Source organism: Balaenoptera musculus, chromosome 1 (genome assembly GCF_009873245.2).
Source record: "Balaenoptera musculus isolate JJ_BM4_2016_0621 chromosome 1, mBalMus1.pri.v3, whole genome shotgun sequence".
Lineage (NCBI taxonomy): Eukaryota > Metazoa > Chordata > Mammalia > Artiodactyla > Balaenopteridae > Balaenoptera > Balaenoptera musculus.
The window spans coordinates 130,243,630-130,264,049 of record NC_045785.1 but is presented as its reverse complement, the minus strand read 5'-3'; the positions used below and the strand labels follow the sequence as shown (position 1 = coordinate 130,264,049).

Genomic DNA, 20,420 nt, shown 5'->3' with positions numbered 1-20,420 from the left:
ATTTAACAAAATTTGAGTCACTTTGTACCTATTATTTTGTTAAATATACACACCTCATAAATGTCAAGCATTGATGTAATAATATTAGTCCAAAATATAGGTAGTGGTGCTTTCTACGAAACTAAAACATGGCTTCGATCACACATACTAATTATTAATTAGCTGACTATGGAGATATTAACTTAATTAATGGTTATAATTGAGTTTATAATTGCATGAATGTTAACCCTCTACTCCAACAAAGAAGAGAAGTTTAACACATGATCTTGTGATAAGACCCAAGCTTTAAAAATACACCCCTAAAAGGCAGACTAACATTTCAAAAACCAAACCAAGTACCTGAAAGAGGTTGGGCTGGCTTCTGGATAACATTATCCATCTGTACTCACTACACAGAACCCCATCAGGCTAGAATAATTGATTTAAATTGGAAAGGCTGTTCTTCAACTGGGAAATTCTTAGAGTTTTTCCATATTACCTTCAGAATAGGGAAGGAACAGTAAAATAATGAAAATGCAATTACCTTCCTAACATTATTTGTTAAGTAATGTCAGCCAGAAGATAATATAGACAAGAATTAGGGAATTTGAATAAGCAAAGGCATGTTTTCTTCTCTTGTACAATAAGAACTCTACCAGCTTTTAAATAAGAACTAATAAATGATAACTTTTGAAAATCAGTGGCTCTACTAATACTCATCTTCTGCTCTCCAAGCTTTCTGTCAAATCCTTTTAAGTGATGATAGGAAACATGTTTACCAATTACACCTTCAAAGGTAACATTACTTCTTCCTCATTTCTATGAATAGAGCTATATAAAAAGATTACCTGGATAATTAAAAAACATTTAAACAAGTCCTACTTCTACTTCCTTTCAAGTAGGTAGAAATAAATATCCAGAGGGAAAGGTAAGTAGGATGTTAATGTAAGAATCCTTCCCACTCACCCCAGTAAAATGAATTAAGCACATTGCCAGGCACACAATAGACACCAACATATATCTGTTCCATGAATTTATGAAGGATCTACTTCAAGCATACTCACTATTAATAAGTCAAAAATTTATAAGATGCAAAATAGAAAGGAGATGTAGGACTTATTTTGATGTAAAAATTGATTTTTATATTTGCGGGGCATCAGAAGTATACATGGCAACTTTTATACTTGAGTCTTTAACTTCTTTTAAGAGTTATCATCTCTCTTCAGTGAGTAATCCTTGCAGCAGTCAACAACAGCGGTAAAAATGAGAGAGAAACTTTCTCCTCTGCTCTTTTATTCCCTCCTTAAAATTACTGTTTTAAGGAAGTCCACAAATTAAAAAAACAAACAAAACTAGGATGCAGTTTGACAGCATAAGAAATATGATCAAAATTAAACTTTAAATGGTTACTGGAGGGACAGCTGGAGCATTTGGCTATAGATATATGTCAATCCTCTTCAGCCTGAGAGTCCTTTGGATTCACTGTGCACAGTGCCCAGAGTATCAGATTGAAAGTATAGCCAACACCTGATATCAACATATAATGATCTGATAATAACTTCCCATGTCATATAAAAGCAAAAAGAAAAAATCTAGGAGGATAGGGAAGATTTTGAACCTGAGTAAAAGTTTTTCCTCTTTCTCCAAATTTCACACACTTACAGAGGAGTATGAACTCTGGCTATGTGCCCCTGCTAATACCATTTGGAGTGTGTTTTTCCCACTGAAAAATTCAGTGCAAGAGTATCATATTTTAAAGTGATTTAAAAAAAAAAAAAAGAAGGCAGGGTGGGTGGAAATGAACAGTTCTAACATTTGAGTGTTAGCTCCAGATGCTTCTATTCGAAACCTCTCATTTTCTTGGATGACAAATCTTTCTTTAAGGGCCTCTGATAAGCAGCAAAATCTAGGTTTGATTATTTTAGGGGATTATTTGAAAAAAAAAATCTAGGCATGTTTCTCTTTCTCACCTTTACTATATTCACCACAAATGGCTTTTCTTCCTTTAGTTATAGTGTCTAACAGGATTTCCATTCCGTTGAGAAATGTTTCTGGAGGTCTAAGAATCATTTGCAAGCACAGGCTTTAGAAGAGGACATTACTTAGCTGGTATCTAGGATACGTATATCCCTTGCTTTGATATTTTAATTTCACCAAAGAAACGTGTTTGGTGAGTCTGCACACAGAATTTATGCCTTGTGGTGATATCTAAAATGGAGTACTTGTACTTGATTTATTAAAGGGAAATTATTCTTTACTAGGTGTACCTTTGAAGAACAATAAGCAAAAATTCCAAATGTGCTTGGTGTTCTCATAGCTTGATGGTCTCTCTGTGAACCAGGGAACAATAAATAAGGCCCAAAGTCCAAATCTACAACACTGTCTTGGTAAATCTTCATTTATTTGATCAGTTTCATTAAGAAAATTAACTTGTCTTATATGAAGAAAACTACTGGGATCTTAAAAGTAAAATAAGGGATTTGTATGTGTTTAACCCACACACACATTCATATTTAAAACATGATTAAAAACCTAAACTTCAGTGCTTGCCCTCTTGACTGGTAATGGAAAGACTGCAACATTGCATGTGGCAGGATTCCTTTTAGGATTACCCTGTGCAGATTAGCCACTGATCCCACATCATTAGCCAGTCCAATAACACAAGGCTGAACAACTGTACTTCCCTCTGGTACATATGCTAAACTTTGAGCAATAGCTCATTGGATAGCTGATCCCAATTTATAGCCATATTGCTAATTAAAGGGCATGTGATTTCTCAGAATGTAGAGTACCCTAGTTCTATCAACAATCTTTTAAGTACAACACTGTATAACAAAGTCAGAGATTTCCAAATGGCCCTATACACAACGCAGAACACACTTTTCACATATAATGCAAATGGCACTATTACCTGGAATGTTAGAGCCCAAAACAACCTGAGGGCTGTGCCACCACCTCAGGTACCTAATTGAGCAACCAAGCCGACTTTGTACAGTTGCAACATATAGATATCTATGACCTCCCACAGAACTGAAGCTTGTGAAGCTTATGGGTTTTGTTGTTGACAATCGTTTTACGCTAGAGTCATCTGGATTTCGATGCAGATTTTAGTATGACAGATATTCTTAGTTATCAATTTTATGTTTTCCTTCAAAACACTGAAAATGTAAATGCCAAAGATAGGCAGCGCCGGATCACTGTAAAGTTATCAGTGGAAGCCCGTGAGACACAAAGTTAAGCAGTCTTTAAGAATATGGAAGTGTATTAGACCAAAAACTGATTCCTCAAAGAGAGGCAGAGAATTGGTTGAAATATATTTTAGCACTTCTTAGTGTCAAAGCTCCTGAAAAAAAAAAGCTTTTTATTTCACTGTTAAAAAACAAAAACAAAAACAAAAAACTCCTTTCTAATAGAATCATGAATCTTCAGTTTTCTCCTTTATTAAGAGAAGAAATGTGATGATTCAGGGGAACAAAATTCAAGTGAGCACTGATGACCTCACCTAGGCATTAAAACATATACATTGAGCTCTTCTTTCTTAAATGACAAAGGAACCATATTTCTCAAAATATACCACCCCCTTCTCTATAATTGTATGCTGGTCACTGCATCTAACTTCACCTTGCAATGATAAACAGACTTTCTTCTGGGTGAGAAATCCCTTATGTGCACGGCTACCTAACATGTCTGTTATGATGATACAGGAGAGATTATATTTACATGCAAATAGATACATGAAGACTTACTTAATAATTGTAAACATAAGCATAAACAGAGATGAACTATACTAGAGGGAGATATGTGAGAGAAAAGAGTTAAATTCAGTCAAGTCAATATTGTACTTTTGAAAAAGCCTCAACTATGAGAGAACCAAATGAGGGAACAGTCTAGAATGGTATTAAACTCCATTGTATAAAATAAACAAAGCAAAATTATTCTTGCCCAGTTACCAAATAATGGTATAGGACTACCATAGACCAATTACATTATAGAACAGTTGCTAGGTATAGTTCTCAAACCACTAAAAAGAAACACTGCACCAGTGATTGTGGGTATTTAATTTTAACCCTTGGTAGGAAGTGCAGAAGGGTGATTTTTCTCTTGTTCAGGAAATCAAAAAACAAGCAAGGCAGACTTCCCAGACTCAGCACAGACCCAACAGCTTTAAGCTGTTTCATAGATACACAGTCCGAACATTCCAGGAGAGAAATCTGTAATTTCCTAACCAATGATTTTTAAGGGGCAAAATTCCCTATTAACACAACCAAATTGGCCATCACATGGAGAGGTTAGAAAGCAAAGCAGGCATAGTCTAGGTAAGTCGCAATAATGTCTGGTGTAAAATTTAACCCCTTGGAGACAGAAATAGCAGAACACCTCCATCAAGCACTTGGGTATTCTGCTTTATTGCTGAGCCTGGCCAGCCATAAGACCTTTTTTTTTTTTTTTTTTTTTTGCTGCCACAGAGATAATGCCACTAACGTGGGCTCGGAGAGGAGAGCCATATCTCCTCTAGCCAATTAAGGAGTGGCACGGACCAGGCTCGGACAGAGCCCCATGCCTGTGGCCACTCAGCACTTCCTTCTCGGTAGAGTGGGGAGAAGGGGAAGGAGACAGGAGACCGCAAGCCTCTCCCAGGGATACAGGGAATTCTCACAGAGGGTGGCAGATTCTTTACAAATGAAGTTCAATGAAAAACAGTCTCACCGCCAGAAGCCGAGGCACAAACAGACGATGCCCCATCCCCAGAAGTTCCAGCACTCGACACGCATACTCATTCACCAGCTTGTTCCTCTCGTCGTGCATGTCCTGGGACTTTTTGACAGGAGCTGTGAGCTTAGCAGCTGGGGCTGGGCAGGGCACCCCTTCTTCCATGAGCAGTAAGTAGGTATCCAGAATGAGAAAGCTGGATCTCTTATCCACAATTTTGAGAACTGCGGCGGGAGGGGAGCCAGGCTTAGGTCTCCCCAGGAGCACGCACAAGCCAGTCTGTGGTGGGAACTGCCAGCTAACGTCTCCACAAGAAAAACATTTTGGCTAAATTATCTACTGTGCCAGAGCCCCAAAGTAGACTGGAAATGAAATCAAATGCTGATCTAAATAAAAAAAAACAGCAAAAGCAAGCGAATGCAAGAAAATGGCCAAGAGTGATGCAGGAGAGTTCACATACATGTGTAAAAATGGACAAGCTGCTTAGAAGGGTCTAGCATGTGAGTGTGTGTGTGTGTGTCTGCGCTGTGTGCATGTGAGAGAGTGAGTGTGTGTGTGTGTGCGTGAGCAAAGAGCAGGAGCAGGAGCCAGGAAGCCAGGGCAGTTGTGAAGCTGCAAGGAGAAAAGGATGAGCTCATTGCAATCCTTGATTCGTGACAAGCAGCTCTGCTGCTGCTGCCTCTCGCTGTGAATCAGTAATGAAGGGGTAGGGAAGGAAGGGGAGGGAAGAGGAGGAGGTAGGTGAATGAGCACGCAGAGTCTGTCTCGGGGGAGAATGCTGTAATAGGAAGCCAATGGCGAGCCTTGGACAGATGCGCTTCCCCTCCCAGTCCACCTTCAATCAGTGTTAGGCTGACAGTTTAGGCTGTTGAATCTTAAACCCACAGACAGATGAACTCGCTTCTCCTAACATGTGATGCTCACAGAAAAATCAGACAGCCTGCCAGCTAAAAGGCTGACCTTTATTCACTCTTGCTTTCTAATAATGGTAACAGATACAAGTCTGATTTTTTTACTGCATATTTAAAGTGGGATGCTCCAATCCTTGTTAGATTACTGAAATCTCTAACAGAACAGAGGCTTAGGGGAAAATGATAGCGTATGGACAGAAGAGCAAGGACCGAACATCCAAGAAACGACAGGCCCTCAAGTTGAAGTGTTTATGCAATAATGACTTTTTGCAATGCCAGGATATGCAGAAGTATTTCAGCATTCTGGGAAGGCTAGCTGCAATTAAAAGGAAGTTTATTTTTAACGTATTTTTATTTGTTATTGTGGTATAGTTGATGTACAGTATTATGTAAGTTTCAGGTGTACAACATAGCAAAAATGAAGACTTTTATAAATACACAATATGATAAAGCATAAAAACCTACAACATAATAATAAGAGTATACCTTTAAGTAACTATTAAAGTCGAGATTCTCAAAGCAAAAATAACTTTCCTAACCTAAAGACTTTGATAAACACTCAGTTAATAGTTCAAAACATTGTTTTGATGCATTCTGGTCTAATCCTTCCCTTGTAATAGTATAACTTAGAGTTATTCATAGTTTAAAATTTTACAATCTTACTATTAAAGTTTTATATTGATTTCCTTGATGTGAATCATCAGTTTTAGCCAAATCAAGGCAGAAGGACAAGATCCCCTTTAAGGGTAGTTTCTTAACTTTATCCTAACAATTAACTACTATATATTCAGAATCTTGGAGCTACTGTTCTGTAGTTGGTCTCGTATGAATACCAGACCAGTTTCTCCATGCAAGCTGTAGCATGGTGCAAAGATGAATGGGGCTAAGAGAGCTGGAGAAAGTTCCTTCTGAGTCTTAGTTTCCTATTTTGATAAATAAGTTACAGATCTCTGCAAGTAAGAAAATAGAAACATATTTATCAGCATACCTCTGTGATCTTGGTTACAGAAATACATTAATTACAGAATTGGGGATAAAGGGAAATATTGCCTTCCTTAAGAGAATATTACTGTTTGGTTTATTTTTCCAAAACCTCAGGTAAACAAAACTTTTTTTGGTTAAACATTTAAAGTATTAATTAACAAAATATCTTAAATAAGATATTTATATTTTGCTGTCAGGCCTTCTATTTCTTCCAAAAATGATTTCTTAAAAACCTATACAGGGCTTCCCTGGTGGCGCAGTGGTTGAGAATCTGCCTGCCAATGCAGGGGACATGGGTTCGAGCCCTGGTCTGGGAAGATCCCGCATGCCGCGGAGCAAGTAGGCCCGTGAGCTACAACTACTGAGCCTGCACGCCTGGAGCCTGTGCTCCGCAACAAGAGAGGCCGCGACAGTGAGAGGCCCGCGCACCACGATGAAGAGTGGTCCCCACTTGCCGCAACTAGAGAAAGCCCTCGCACAGAAACGAAGACCCACACAGCCAAAAATAAATAAATAAATAAATTTTTAAAAAATAAAAATAAAAAAACCTATACAAAGTAAAGATTTTAATGTAAAATGATAAAAGCCATTAGAATATGTGTATATATATATGTGTGTGTGTGTGTATATATATATATACACACACACACATATATATATATAAAAATTTCAGATCCCTAAGATTTTGGAGGAAATGTCTTATGGGCTACCCAGGGTGGGAGTTGGTTTAGCCAGAAGGGGGAAGAGGGAAGAGGTTCTGGGTCTCTCATTACCTGCGCCCCCTACCCTCCCCCCACCAGCAACAACAGCTCCATTTTCATCTTATTTACATAGTGAAGTTCTGCATGAGATTTTGTTTAAAAAGACTGTGCTACTGCTGTGTAAGTGTGAAAAGCACTGCCATAGAAGCTTTACACTGAAGAGCAAGGGGACATTTTGACTTGCAAAAGAAGAAAAAATTCAGTGACTCCTTAGCTTATAGGATTTTTTATGATTGATTTTTTTTAAAAGATAGGGTAGATGTTTCCATCCATCTGACTTGGTCTCAAAGACCACTGGCAGAAGCATTTTTTTTTTTTTTTTTACTTATATAAACCAGAAATAAAAAATTTATTGCCCAAAAGGAATTAAGTTAAAAAATTAATCAAAAGACTTTGGAACTGTATGGTTTGGCTCTGATGCTCACAAAAGAAGTTAAAACTATATGCACTAAATATTAAACGTAATAATTAAAATATGATAGTTTAATGAGCAAACCAAGTTACACTTAAAAGATTTAGGTACATTTAACAAAATGCTGTGTAAAAGGCACTACAAACAAGTGGTCGTGTGTTTCAGTCTTCCCAATCTCTCCATCATCCTTCCCCTCAAATACGTATTATCCTTGAGGAGGTAAAAGGTACAGGTTCAGCTTCAGGCTCTGAGTGGGCCCCGCTGGGATGGAAGAAGTCGTTTTCGGCAGCAGGGTCCAGGGCACACCTACCCCAGTGAGGCTGAGGAACTGTCACACCAGGGGCCTACAGAAGGCACCGGGGATTAGAGGAGTGGAGAGCCTGAGGAAGAACAGGAAGAAATGGGGGCAGGTCCAGCTAGCTGCTCCCACCAGCCCCTGAACCAAGACCCCGAACCAGAAGAGGCAGAGCTGGCACCAGTGGGGGGTGCAGAAGATGGAGCTGCTGACGTCCAGGGTTGGAACTAGGCCCTAGGGCTTCATTCCCCGGACAGGCCAGCAGAGAGCGAGGATGAAGATGAGGAGGGAGCTACAGCACTGAGCAGCCACAACTCTACAGCCACGGACCCAGAACATGCAGAGTTGGTGACAAGGGCGAAGGAGGTGATATCAAATGCCCAGTGGGAAGATGTGGTACAGAAGGCCCTCCGAGCCTGGCAGGTGTCCCCTGCCTGCCAATGACCGTACTGAGAGCTGCCTCATCTCCCTGCATTCCAGGGCTGAACATATCCCAGGTTGCAATGTTCATCCCGGTGATTCCATCCCCCTTTCCACATCAAGGTAAACCAGACTTCTTCTCAGAGACTTATTAATTCAGTTCTATACACATGGGGACATCAGCCCAAGCCCAACCCACCTTAGCATGTATCACTCTATGGAGAATAAAAGCACCATACGTACATAGCCCCCTTCCAAAAAAAAAAAAAAAAAAAAAGAAAGAAGAAAGAAAGCATCATCCTTGCTTTCAAAATTTCCATAATTTTCCAGGTTGTTTTCAGGTTGCCCCTTGAGAATAGGCTGTTGATCAATATCAGGTAAAATAACTCTTCTAGAATATCACTTGGCAAAAAGAAAGAATGTATTCTAGCAATTTTTGAAGCCCTACGAGAGTGAGTAACCTCAGTGAGCATTTCCCCTTATGCCTCCCCAACTCCCCAAGTAATTTATTTATTGATGATCAGATTCAGCAATAAATACAGTGTACTTATAACTCAAAGACAAATTTTTGAGTTATAAAGTAGTCCAAAAATGAAACTAATGATAGAAAAGAAACTCTTCTGAATTAACCAGTTAATAATACATGATTTCTCATATTTCCTTACACTATCATAAAGGAGATTTTTAAAAAATCTCTATAAAGGAAGTTCAACAGCAAATTGAAGATAATATGGGAAATTTGGATGAATGATCCAATGAGGCAGAGTGAGAGAAAGGTAAAGAGGGCCAGGCAGTGGTCCCAAAGCCATGGTCTGAAGAAGAGCAGCCTCACTCTGGAGTGACAGAAGCAGGTGGATGGTGGTGCAGTCCTAATTAGAGCCCTGAGCTTGAGTGCTCTACCTGAGCCACTCCACTCAGTGATTGTGGACATGTGCAGGACATAAATAGATTTCCATTGTAAAATGAAAAGATACTTGACTTAACTTATGGAACTATAATTAAGAACAGTAAGTGCACAGTAACACACAAAGTAGTTACTTCAAGGGTTACAAAGGTGAAAAAGGAAAACACTTTCCAATCTGTGGAAATCCAGGAGGCATTCAAACACAAAGATAAAGCAGGATGTGGACACCATAAAGGGAGGAACACACTGTGTGTTATGATCTAGTCATGTCTTTGTTGTCCACAGTAGATACAGACAAAAGTGGGTTTAGACTAGTGGGACTGTCCTGGACCCAAATGTAAGAGTAATGAGAATTAAACATATCTCTAAGAGCAAAGCAGGGCATTGTTTATTACATCATCTTTTAGTCACATTTACTGGCTGAAAGACATGGGTAAGTTACTACTCTCTGGAACTCTGTAAAAAGGCAGTATCACCTACCTAGTCAAGTCGCTCTGAAAATTTAATAAGTTAATGTATGTAAAGGAATATTTCATAGTGCCTAGCACAGGGTGGGTACCAGATAACCAGTAATTTCCTTCATTCTTTCTAGGAAGTCAGGAGAAGAGGAGAGCAAGTGTAAAAGCATTTTGTTCATCTGGGTTAGGGTTTAGAAAGACAAAAGACTCTGGATGTATTAACATTAGAAAAAGAGTTAACCAATATATACAATGGAATATTACTCAGCCATAAAAAGGAACGAAATTGAGTTTTTGTAGTGAGGTGGATGGACCTAGAGTCTGTCATACAGAGTGAAGTAAGTCAGAAAGAGAAAAACAAACACCATATGCTAACACATATATATGGAATCTTAAAAAAAAAATGGTTCTAAAGAACCTAGGGGCAGGACAGGAATAAAGACTAAGACGTAGAGAATGGACTTGAGGACACAGGGAGGGGGAAGGGTAAGCTGTGACAAAGTGAGACAGTGTCATGGACATATATACACTACCAAACGTAAAATAGATGGCTAGTGGGAAGCAGCCGCATAGCACAGGGAGATCAGCTCGGTGCTTTGTGACCACCTAAAGGGGTGGGATAGGGAGAGTGGGAGGGAGACACAAGAGGGAGGAGATATGGATATATATGTATAAGTATAGCTGATTCACTTTGTTATACAGCAGAAACTAACACACCATTGTAAAGCAATTATACTCCAATAAAGATGTTAAAAAAAAGAAAAAGAGTTAGCCAAACACTGATAAAAGACACTCCTGTAAGACCAACTGCCTCTTCAGTCCACCTTTAAGATTTAGACAGCTAATAATAAGTAGCAAAGGAGCCATGCTCTTCTGAACTAGGAGAGGTAAAACGGCAAAAACTCAATTCTCTACCTATTTCTTTTTTGTCTTCTGATTACTTTTTAAAAGATGAGCCCTCAATAATTTGGCAAGTTCCTAAGATGCAACAAACAGGTTAAATAAAGGTGACACAGTGAGTAGTCCGGTATTTTGGTACTGTAGAATCCCAGGCAACTCACACTCTGCCATTCAAGTCTTGGTTCTTCTCAGCACTGTGCTATATGCTTCTGGAGGTAGAAAGGTACATCAGATGCTTCTTCTAACTTTATGCATTATTCAAGCTACTTGAAGAAAAGGCTAAAATGAAATGTCAATGAGACTGAGCATACAAGTTATATCACAGGGAAATGAGTCTCATCATCTTATAGTTGGAACTCAACACACTGAGGAATTAGAGTTCAAAATAAGAAAGTACATAATTAACTGACACCGTGGTGGGTACTTCAGGTAACCAGACTGCTGGAACTCAAAAAGAAAAAAGATTCCTATAAAATATTATAGACTTACTAATTTTTTAGGAATGTTCTGACCTCTTGTGACACTTCAAGCATAACTATTTTAAAGGAGTTTTTTGTTTTGTTTCTGTTTTTCAATAGAAGAGAGAACTTTCCCCCACCAAAAGCAATTTAATAACATTCTGAATAGTCATGGTAGTATCACTATTACCTTATTACCTACTCTTGTGATCAGATTTAAGAACAATGCCTTTATTAATGCAAGAACTTCTTCTACAGTCTCTTTGAGAGTTGGTCATTTTGCCTCTGCTTCCTTATCTTCATTGACAATTAGCTGAAAAGGCTGACTATTTTTATTACTGGACATTTATATTTGTTTAAAAAGGACTACTTATGGTAAGCTAGAAATCTGAAGCTTCCAGCCACTCAGTTGAGGCATATATTTTATAACAACACAGAATGAGTCGACTTTTTTCCATGTGATGTTAGTTAAAACATCTGAACACAGTTTCCTTTTCTTGAAGCTAATTATCCCTGCTGCTAACTAGGCCTCCTATGAGCTGGTTTCTGCAGCATTCTAGACTGTCCTACTTCCTGCCCCAAGGAGACACTTTTTTTGGACGGTGTCTCTCAATAAAGTATCAATATTACCATCACTGACATACTCGATACTCTAGATATGATAACAGAATCATGAAATAATGCAACGTTGTTAGACCCTAGAAACATCAAAGTCTAACATGTTCGTCCTATTGATGAAGAGTGAGGCGGCAGATACGTGACTTGCTCACAATCCTAAAACTTGTCTGAGGTAGAGCCAGGAAGCCAAGATCCCAGAGCCCCGCTACACAGCAGAGAACCTAGCATTTCCAGCTCTGTAACTTGCTCTCTTTCAATTAATGTAGCCCATTAAAAAAAACTATCTCATTAGGAAGACTGTGCTCCACCACTTTACTCCACGTGGAATTGGTCCGGAGCCTGTGCCTGCCATCTGGTATGAAAGAACCTAAGATTCTTAGATCTGAGTTGAGAGGAGGCTTCCAAAAGCCTGCCTTGAGAATAGGCACTTCTAAACACACACCTGTGATAATAAAGCACATCTGCCTTCATAATTTTTAACTGAGAAGCACTCTCTCTTTTTTTTTTAATTAATTTATTTATTTTTGGCTGAGTTGGGTCTTTGTTGCTGCACGTGGGCTTTTCTCTAGTTGCTGAGAGGGGGGGCTGCTCTTCGTTCGGGTGCGTGGGTTTCTCATTGCAGTGGCTTCTCTTGTTGCGGAGCATGGGCTCTTCAGTAGTTGTGGCTCGCGGGCTCTAGTGTGCAGGCTCAGTAGTTGTGGTTCACGGGCTTAGTTGCTCCGTGGCATGTGGGATCTTCCCGGATCTGGGCTCGAACCCATGTTCCCTGCATTGGCAGGCAGATTCTTAACCACTGCGCCACCAGGGAAGCCCCTCTCTTTTTCAGTCAAACAGAGAAGCTACATCCTTGGCCGCTCGGACACAGTGTCTACATAACAGCAGCTTTTTTGAAGCCATGTTAGTGATGCAGGCTTAACAATGGAAGCCTATCTCAGTTCATTTATCCCCTCCTCTGGACAGTTTGTATGAGGCTCATCTTTATTTCCAAGTTTAAGCAGAAGGCATAAATTAATGTTAGCAGAGGCCTGTTTTTTAATTCTAAATTGATCAGATTAAAATTATGACATGGAATCTAGAATTCCTTGATGCTCTCAAGCTAGATCAGCATTTTACCTTTGTGTGTGTGTGTGTTTTGTCATTGTTGCTGAAAATAATGAGGTGCTATATTCATCTTGATAAGTTGTGAACTGCCTCTACCTCCTTCCCATGGTCCATCTCCAGTTCTCTATTAAATTTGCTATCTCTGGCATCTTCGTGTTACATAGAATGCTAGGTGTAGTTTAACATCTGTCACTGTGAAAAATAATATTTTCAGTGGAGGAGTTATATGGGTCAGCCCATGTAATAGCAAGTGAATTTGTCTCCACAAAATGAATATGTCAAGATGGGGACATTCATTTTTTTTTTTGAATAGACAAGTCCATATTCTGAAATAAAGATGGTAATAGATTGTACAGCCAGACTATTTCCCTCTCCCTACCTCCCACTCATGGCTTCAAAAGGGTTCAGTAGACTTTCAGAGGTAGCAAACTGGTGAGAGTGGAGGTGATTTTTCCTCCACTTTCACTGGAGGTGATTGGATTCCTCTCCACCTCCCTTGTGAGTTCAGCACTCCTATACGCTGAGAGTTGCCACAAGCTGTCTTGCATGATGATAGTAACAAGTGAACAAGTGTGTACAGGTCTTTCCTGCTTGGTGGGCTCCTTTCTCTACCTCATACGCATATTTGTTCCAAGCAGGGCCAAACAAAACAACTTATACACCACAAAGTCTTCATAAATATTTCAGTGACTAAAAGTATGAATAATAATAGTTCCCATTTATTTAGTATCTACAACAGCCATAAACTATGCCAAGCCCTTAGAGTATGCATTATTGCAATTAATGTTAACAACAAATTACACTCATTTTACATAGGAGACACCTGAGCTTAGAAAAGTTAAGTGACTTGTCAGAGATCATGTAACTACTAAGTGGTAACTGCAACTATAATTTACACATCTGCTATATAAGTGTTTTAAATCTAATTTGAGTTATATGAAACAATGAAGGAGGTAGAGTTAAACAGGCTAGATCCTAAAAGCTAATCAAGTTAGTCCAGTGGAAAGAACAGGATTTTCACAGTCCAGTCACTATGAATATATAGAGGGACTAATGTGTCTTGGTTCTAAAAGAAATGACAAAAACAAAGCCAAAAACAAAGCAAAAACTTATGCTCACTGTACCCTGGTGATCTTATCCATACCTTTCTTTTTTTACTACTACTGAACAACCCAATCCTGAGATCAGCCCTCTCTCCAGAGCCCCCAATCTGTATATCTATCTCCTTGTTGGACAAACGCAGCCTCACACGCAAATTAATCCTGGCATGTCCAAAGTCACCATTTCTTCCCCAGTGCAGTTCCTCCTCTTACATTTCCTATCCTAGCAAAGAGTGTCCTCATCTACCCAGTTATACCAGCAGACACCTGGGGGGTCATCCTAGAGTCCTCTTTTTACCTCCACTTCCCATACTCAACCCATCATTCAAGTCTGGTTGATTTAACCTCCTCACCATCTCTCAAAACTCTCCCCTCTCTTCTGATTTGAGCTCACCCCTTAGTATGACATGCTGGGACGTCTACCATCTGCAATACTCAAGTTACTTGAAGTTCCCCTGCACACACCAGGTAACTGCATACCTCAATGTCTTTGTTCTTGCTTTCTCCTTTTCTTGAACTGTTTTTCCCCTCTAGTTCACTTACCTTTTCCTAATTTGTTTTTATTTATTTATTTATTTGGTTGAACCAGGTCTTAGTTGCAGCAGGCGGGCTCCTTAGCTGTGGCACGCAAACTCTTAGTTGCAGCATGCATGTGGGATCTAGTTCCCTGACCAGGGATCGAACCCAGCCCCCTGCATTGGGAGCGCGGAGTCTTATCCACTGTGCCACCAGGGAAGTCCCACCTTTTCCTAATTTGTTAAAACTCAACTCTGGTATTACCTCCTGCAGGAACCCTCCCTCAATCCTACGGTTGGGGTACATGGCCTTCCTGCTTGCTCTCTTTCCACCCTTGCTGTCTGTCTCATAACACTTGCAGGCTTATACTTTAATGAGCTGCACTGAAATCAACACTTAGGGTCCTTCTCCCCTACTAAGGCACTTAGAGATAGGTATCATGTATTATCCTTCTTTTTGTCCTAAAAACTTAGCAGAGGCAATTACTTGACACATAGTGGCTATCCCAAAAGTGTATGTTGAAATGGTTCAGCATTCAAAATGGATAAAATATGATTATTATTCATGGGAGGGATAGATAAGCATTTCTCTGATTAGAAATACTGACGCTTCAATATTTCTGAGCCTTTAAAAATGTTCTTCCCTCTTTCTAAAATGTTCTCCTCCATTATTTTTCCTTTAAAAAATTTAACAATCCTGCAAATTGTTGTCATGGAAAAAACAAAAGCTGAGATGTCAGAGAGATCTGGATTTAAAACCACAATTTCAAGTCTAATTAGCTGCATGATTTCAGTAAAGTTAGCCTCTTTGAGTCTCATTTTTCATGAAGAAAATGAGGTTTAATATAGTAATATTATGAAGTTGCTAATGTTATTAACATCTGTGACATTTCTAGCTTGGTAAACTGGCGTGATAGTAAAGATATTAACTAATAGGGAAAGCACTGGGGACAGGAAAGTATGGAGGATGAATGCAGTTAGCGAGGAACATGTGGTAATCCATTGGAGATGTTCCACAGGCCATGGGAAATAGAATCTGGAGCCAAGAGATGGGTTTAGGAATCACTGGTAGCTATGTGCAAGATGGAACACGGGAATAAATGAAGTAAATTAGGGAAATATAGAAGTCATGAAGAGATGTCTTCACAGGATACCTTGATATTCTTCTTAATCATCCCAGATGTAATTTAATAACTAGTTGTATAATTATACTGTTAGAGAAATTAATCTACCCTACCAGACAGAAAGTTCCATAAGGGTAGGCATTGCATTAGCTTCACTCACTAGTATTTTCCCAGCACTCAGTACAGTAATTACCTATACAAGGAGCTCAGGAAATGCTTACTGAGTTGATGAATGGTTGCATTGCATATAATACTCACCAATGGGCTTTCTAATCATTTGCTTTTGAAATTTGGTGACCTAAATAAATGGTAATGTGAGAATATAAATTCCTAATGAAAATGTCCTGAGGTGGGGGTAAAGATAAAAATCTCACAAGTTCCTGTTGTGGGCCAGATATTGTGCCATCTGCTTCCATACACGATCTCACTTCATTCCCATAATGTGCTGTAGTAAAATCATTGCTAAAATAAATGATTTGCTCATGATTTGAAAAATCAGTTTGCTCCATCTTTACAACATCCTTGATTTCTCAGTTTCCCTCAGCCTTCCAAATCCAATTTATCTAAATATAAGTCAGCCCTGTCAGCCCTATCTACAAAGCTATCTTAAATCTGTCCTCTTTCTCCATCTTAATTGTCACTACCTTGGTCTAAGCTACCATCATTTCCTGACTGGTCTTGAAATAACATCTTACTTAACTAGTCTCCGTGCTTCTATTCTCACCTCTTTTCTTTTTTTAAAAAATTTTTTATTTATTTTATTTATTATTTATTTTTTGGCTGCATCGGGTCTTTGTTGCTGCATGTGGGCTTTCTCTAGTTGTGGCAAGCGGGGGTTACTCTTCACTGCGGTGCACGGTCTTCTCATTGTGGTGGCTTGTCTTGTTGCAGAGCACGGGCTCTAGGTGCACGGGCTTCAGTAGTTGTGGCACGTGGGCTCAGCAGTCGTAGCTCGTGGGCTCTAGAGCGCAGGCTCAGTAGTTGTGGCACACGGGCCCAGTTGCTCCACGGCATGTGGGATCTTCCCGGACCAGGGCTTGAACCCATGTCCCCTGCATTGGCAGGTGGATTCTTAACCACTGCGCCACCAGGGAAGCCCTATTCTCGCCTCTTTTCAATCCACATTCCACACACCAGAATTCCTCAATCAAAACGATGTCTTAAAACCATAAATCATATCAAATTTCTTCCTGCTTAAAACTTACACTGGCTTCCCATGCTACCCAAATGCCAATGCATTTCTATTCCTTATATTTCTCTGCTGATCTGGCCCCTGCCTCAATCTCTGACCACATCTCCTTCCTCTTTATATCTTGCTCACTTCCTCACTAGGCTCCAGTCACAATGGCCTCCTTTCTGTTTTGAATATACAAAGCTTTTCCTGCCTCAGGGCCTTTATTTATTTATTTATTTTTAAAATTTATTTTTGGCTGCATTGGGTCTTCATTGCTGCGCATGGGCTTTCTCTAGTTGGGTCTTCATTGCTGCGCATGGGCTTTCTCTAGTTGCGGCGAGCAGGGGCTACTCTTTGTTGCGGTGCGTGGGCTTCTCATTGTGGTGGCTTCTCTTGTTGCAGAGCACGGGCTTCAATAGCTGTGGCTCGCGGACTCTAGAGCACAGGCTCAGTAGTTGTGGAGCGCGGGCTTAGTTGCTCCGCGGCATGTGGGATCTCCCCAGACCAGGGCTTGAACCCGTGTCCCTTGCATTGGCAGGTGGATTCTTAACCACTGCGCCACCAGGGAAGCAGGGCCTTTGAGCTTGCTGTTGCCTCTGATTTTCGTAAGGCTGGTTCCACTGCATCATTCAACTCAAATGTTATTTTGCTCACAGAGGACTGTTCTTACCATCTTATCTAGTGGCGGGTAGTAACACATTAGACTCCTTTGTATTATTTCTTTCATGACATTTATTACTATTTGAAATTGTTTACTTCTTTCTTATGTATTATCTTTCTCTGCAACTGTAAAATACAATGACAAAGCTCACAGGGGAGAGGAGAGAGACCTTTTAAATTATCTTGATTGACAAGTTATTCGACAAATGTAACCATAAAATAAGATTCTTGTCTCAGCTTCTTTCATTAATTCATTCATTCATTTTTACTTTAAAAGATTATTATTTTACCGGGCCTTTTGAATCTCTCTTTTCTTTAGCAACCAAGAGTCAACTAAAGTGATTCCTTGACATATTTAGATTTAATGTTTATTGCTTCAGCTCCCGAGAGACCCCATGAGGCCACAACATAGCACCTTGTGGGTTTGCTAAGGAATGAATTTAGTTACTCTCATGTAGCAGATGGTGAGTAAGCTTTGCTTATAGAGTCATTCTCAGTTATTACATGTTCTTACAGGAAGGCAGTTATTTTATCTCAATTTTATTAATAAACTGAATAAAAAAACATAGTGGTATTAAAAAATTAGGAAATTTAAGAGCATATTAGAATATAGTCTTCATGAATGTCAAGTTGTTTCCCCAAATCTATGTCTATACACATTAAAGAAAGAGACGATACTCCAGCTAAATTGGTCTACCTGGTTAACTACAGTAATGCCATGATTAATAACAAATGTTATGCTTCCAAAAAGCCTACTATTAATCTATAACCATCATAAAGACTGGCCACAGAAAAATGCAGAAACCATTTTAGACATGCAAGTAGCTGAGTCACTGTGGCTTTTGGTAAAGGAGAGGTTTCTATATTTAAAAACAAAGATATCATAATATTGGTTTTTAAAGTGTCCTGCAAGCTGTGGATAATATATGCTATATAACTGTTGACTTATCTTAGGAAGGAGGAAGAAATTAAACACAAAACAACCAGAAACAGCCCTTAAGCCCAGTGGGGATAGAGAGGAATAAATGAACCCTGGGGCAAGGGATGAAAGAGGAAATATTCCATTCTTTTTGTATACATCATGAGCCCAGAGTTGTGCTTTGTGCTAGGTAGAATACAAAACTAGCACACAATGTGTTCTCTATCCTCAATGGCATCCTAGACTTTACGGTAGAGACAAGACCCATGAGCAGGACAATTAGGAGGTCCACATGACATTGTCTAATAAGGTGCCCAGTAGGTACAGCTGAGGCCAGGAGGTACATCTGAGGCTAGATTATGATGAAAATGAAATGCTAGAGGATGCACTTACAGCTGACAACAGACAGGTGAAGAATACAGTGAAGACAAATTTTAGAATGACTAATCTGGTAGCATAGGTCAAGGGAGTTTAAGAGAGGAAGACATCGAAGGTACACAAGTCATAAAGCTCTTGCAGTATGCCAAATGTGAGAAAATGAGAGCCTGGACTGGTGTGGTTGTCATGGAAACAGAGCCATGCTTGAATCTGAGAAGTGTTATGAAGGAATAACAGCTCTTCGTTATCTTTGTGTAACTTTCCAAGTATATGTAGCTTATTATGTCCTCCTTTATATAACTCGCTGATACAAAACTGCCAGAGATGATATTCTTTACCAAGTCAAGGAAAAAGGTCCACCATGGAGAAAACACCCATGATATATGAACAAGGTGGCTCTCTTAAAGTTGCTGACTTTGAGGCACAAAGTTTGGTTAGAAGTTCAACTGGTTTGGTCACTTTCTGTCAAAGTCTAATTATTAATGGAGTTCAAACCATAATATATTAAGCTGAACTAAGCAGAAGCTGATCCAGTAGCACTATTCAGTTGTCTAGGGACACCCTGATTATCACCAAATGAGCAGTAAATGAGAATGTAAGGTCTAGTAAGCTGCCTTCTCTAAAAAAAAAAACACTTCATATGCAGCTCCTTTCCTTAAAATTGAAGAAAGAACATGACAGGGAAGTTTTTGAGAGGACGAGAAAGAGAGAGAGAGAAAATGGAGAACAGCAATGACTCTTAGTATCTTGGCAAGTCTCCCTGACGGCACCTGGAAAATGCTGCTGAGTTTGCCGCTCCCTTTCCATCCCCACTGTTACAGCCTTGGGTAAAGAAGCCTTCATTACTTCTCCCCTTAACAGTCTCCTAACTAGTCTCCATATTTATTACCAGTCCCTTCACATTTCAGTCTCTTTCTCTCACTGTCTTCAAAATTATCTTCCTAAAATATCCTATCTGACCCTGTAACTGTTTAAGGGTACCCTCTGGCCCACAGGTTCAATGGCTAGTACTCAACCCTAACCATAAGACAACTTTCAGACAATCTAGACATATCCTACCTTTCCAGTTACATCTGTTACCTTGACCCTTCATGCCCAATGTTCTCATGGAGCTTCTTCCCCAAAGTGTTGTATTTTATGACGTTTCTGTTCCTTACATATGCTGTTCTCTTTACCTGAAATATCACTCCTTGTCTTTTCTTGCTAATCTTTCAAGACTCAAATGTCATTTTCTCTTTCAAGTAATCCTTGTCATTACCTCCCTCCTCCACCTTTTCATCCTGTCCCATTTGTTCCTGACTGCATTTGTACACCTGCCTGTCTCCCCTACTTCTCTGTGAACCCCTCAAGATTAACTACAACATACTCAGCATTGCATTTCCACTACCCAACAGCTCCTAGTCAGGTGGTCACAGATCATTCAAATAAGTGCTGAGTAAATGAATGAATGACTGAATCTCAAATGAAGAAGTGAGTTATGAGTAGATTAAAATGTGAGCTTAATTTTTAAAAAGACATGTATTAAACTAGAGGATGGTAAGTATGTATCTCTTATTTAATGTCTAAATTTGTAAGAAGAAAGGTCAAAATGAGAGCAAGTGCAATGTTTATGGATTTCAAAAGAAGAGAGGGAAAATAC

General features: G+C 39.5%; 1 protein-coding gene across 9 annotated transcripts in view; it reads right to left on the bottom strand.

The window, feature by feature from the left end:
* The window catches only part of RABGAP1L (RAB GTPase activating protein 1 like), a 693,841-nt gene that overhangs the window by 140,809 nt on the left and 532,612 nt on the right, over positions 1-20,420 (bottom strand). Inside the window, exon 1 of one of the 9 annotated variants that reach the window (XM_036844680.1) lies at positions 4,687-5,392. The exons of 7 other annotated variants lie outside the window; for them this stretch is intronic. In XM_036844680.1, the coding sequence (XP_036700575.1) occupies positions 4,687-4,854 (168 nt within the window). In that variant the 5' untranslated portion in view covers positions 4,855-5,392. Of the gene's footprint in view, positions 1-4,686; positions 5,393-20,420 lie in introns of those variants that run through there. One more of the 9 variants, XM_036844731.1, reaches the window with a different exon arrangement.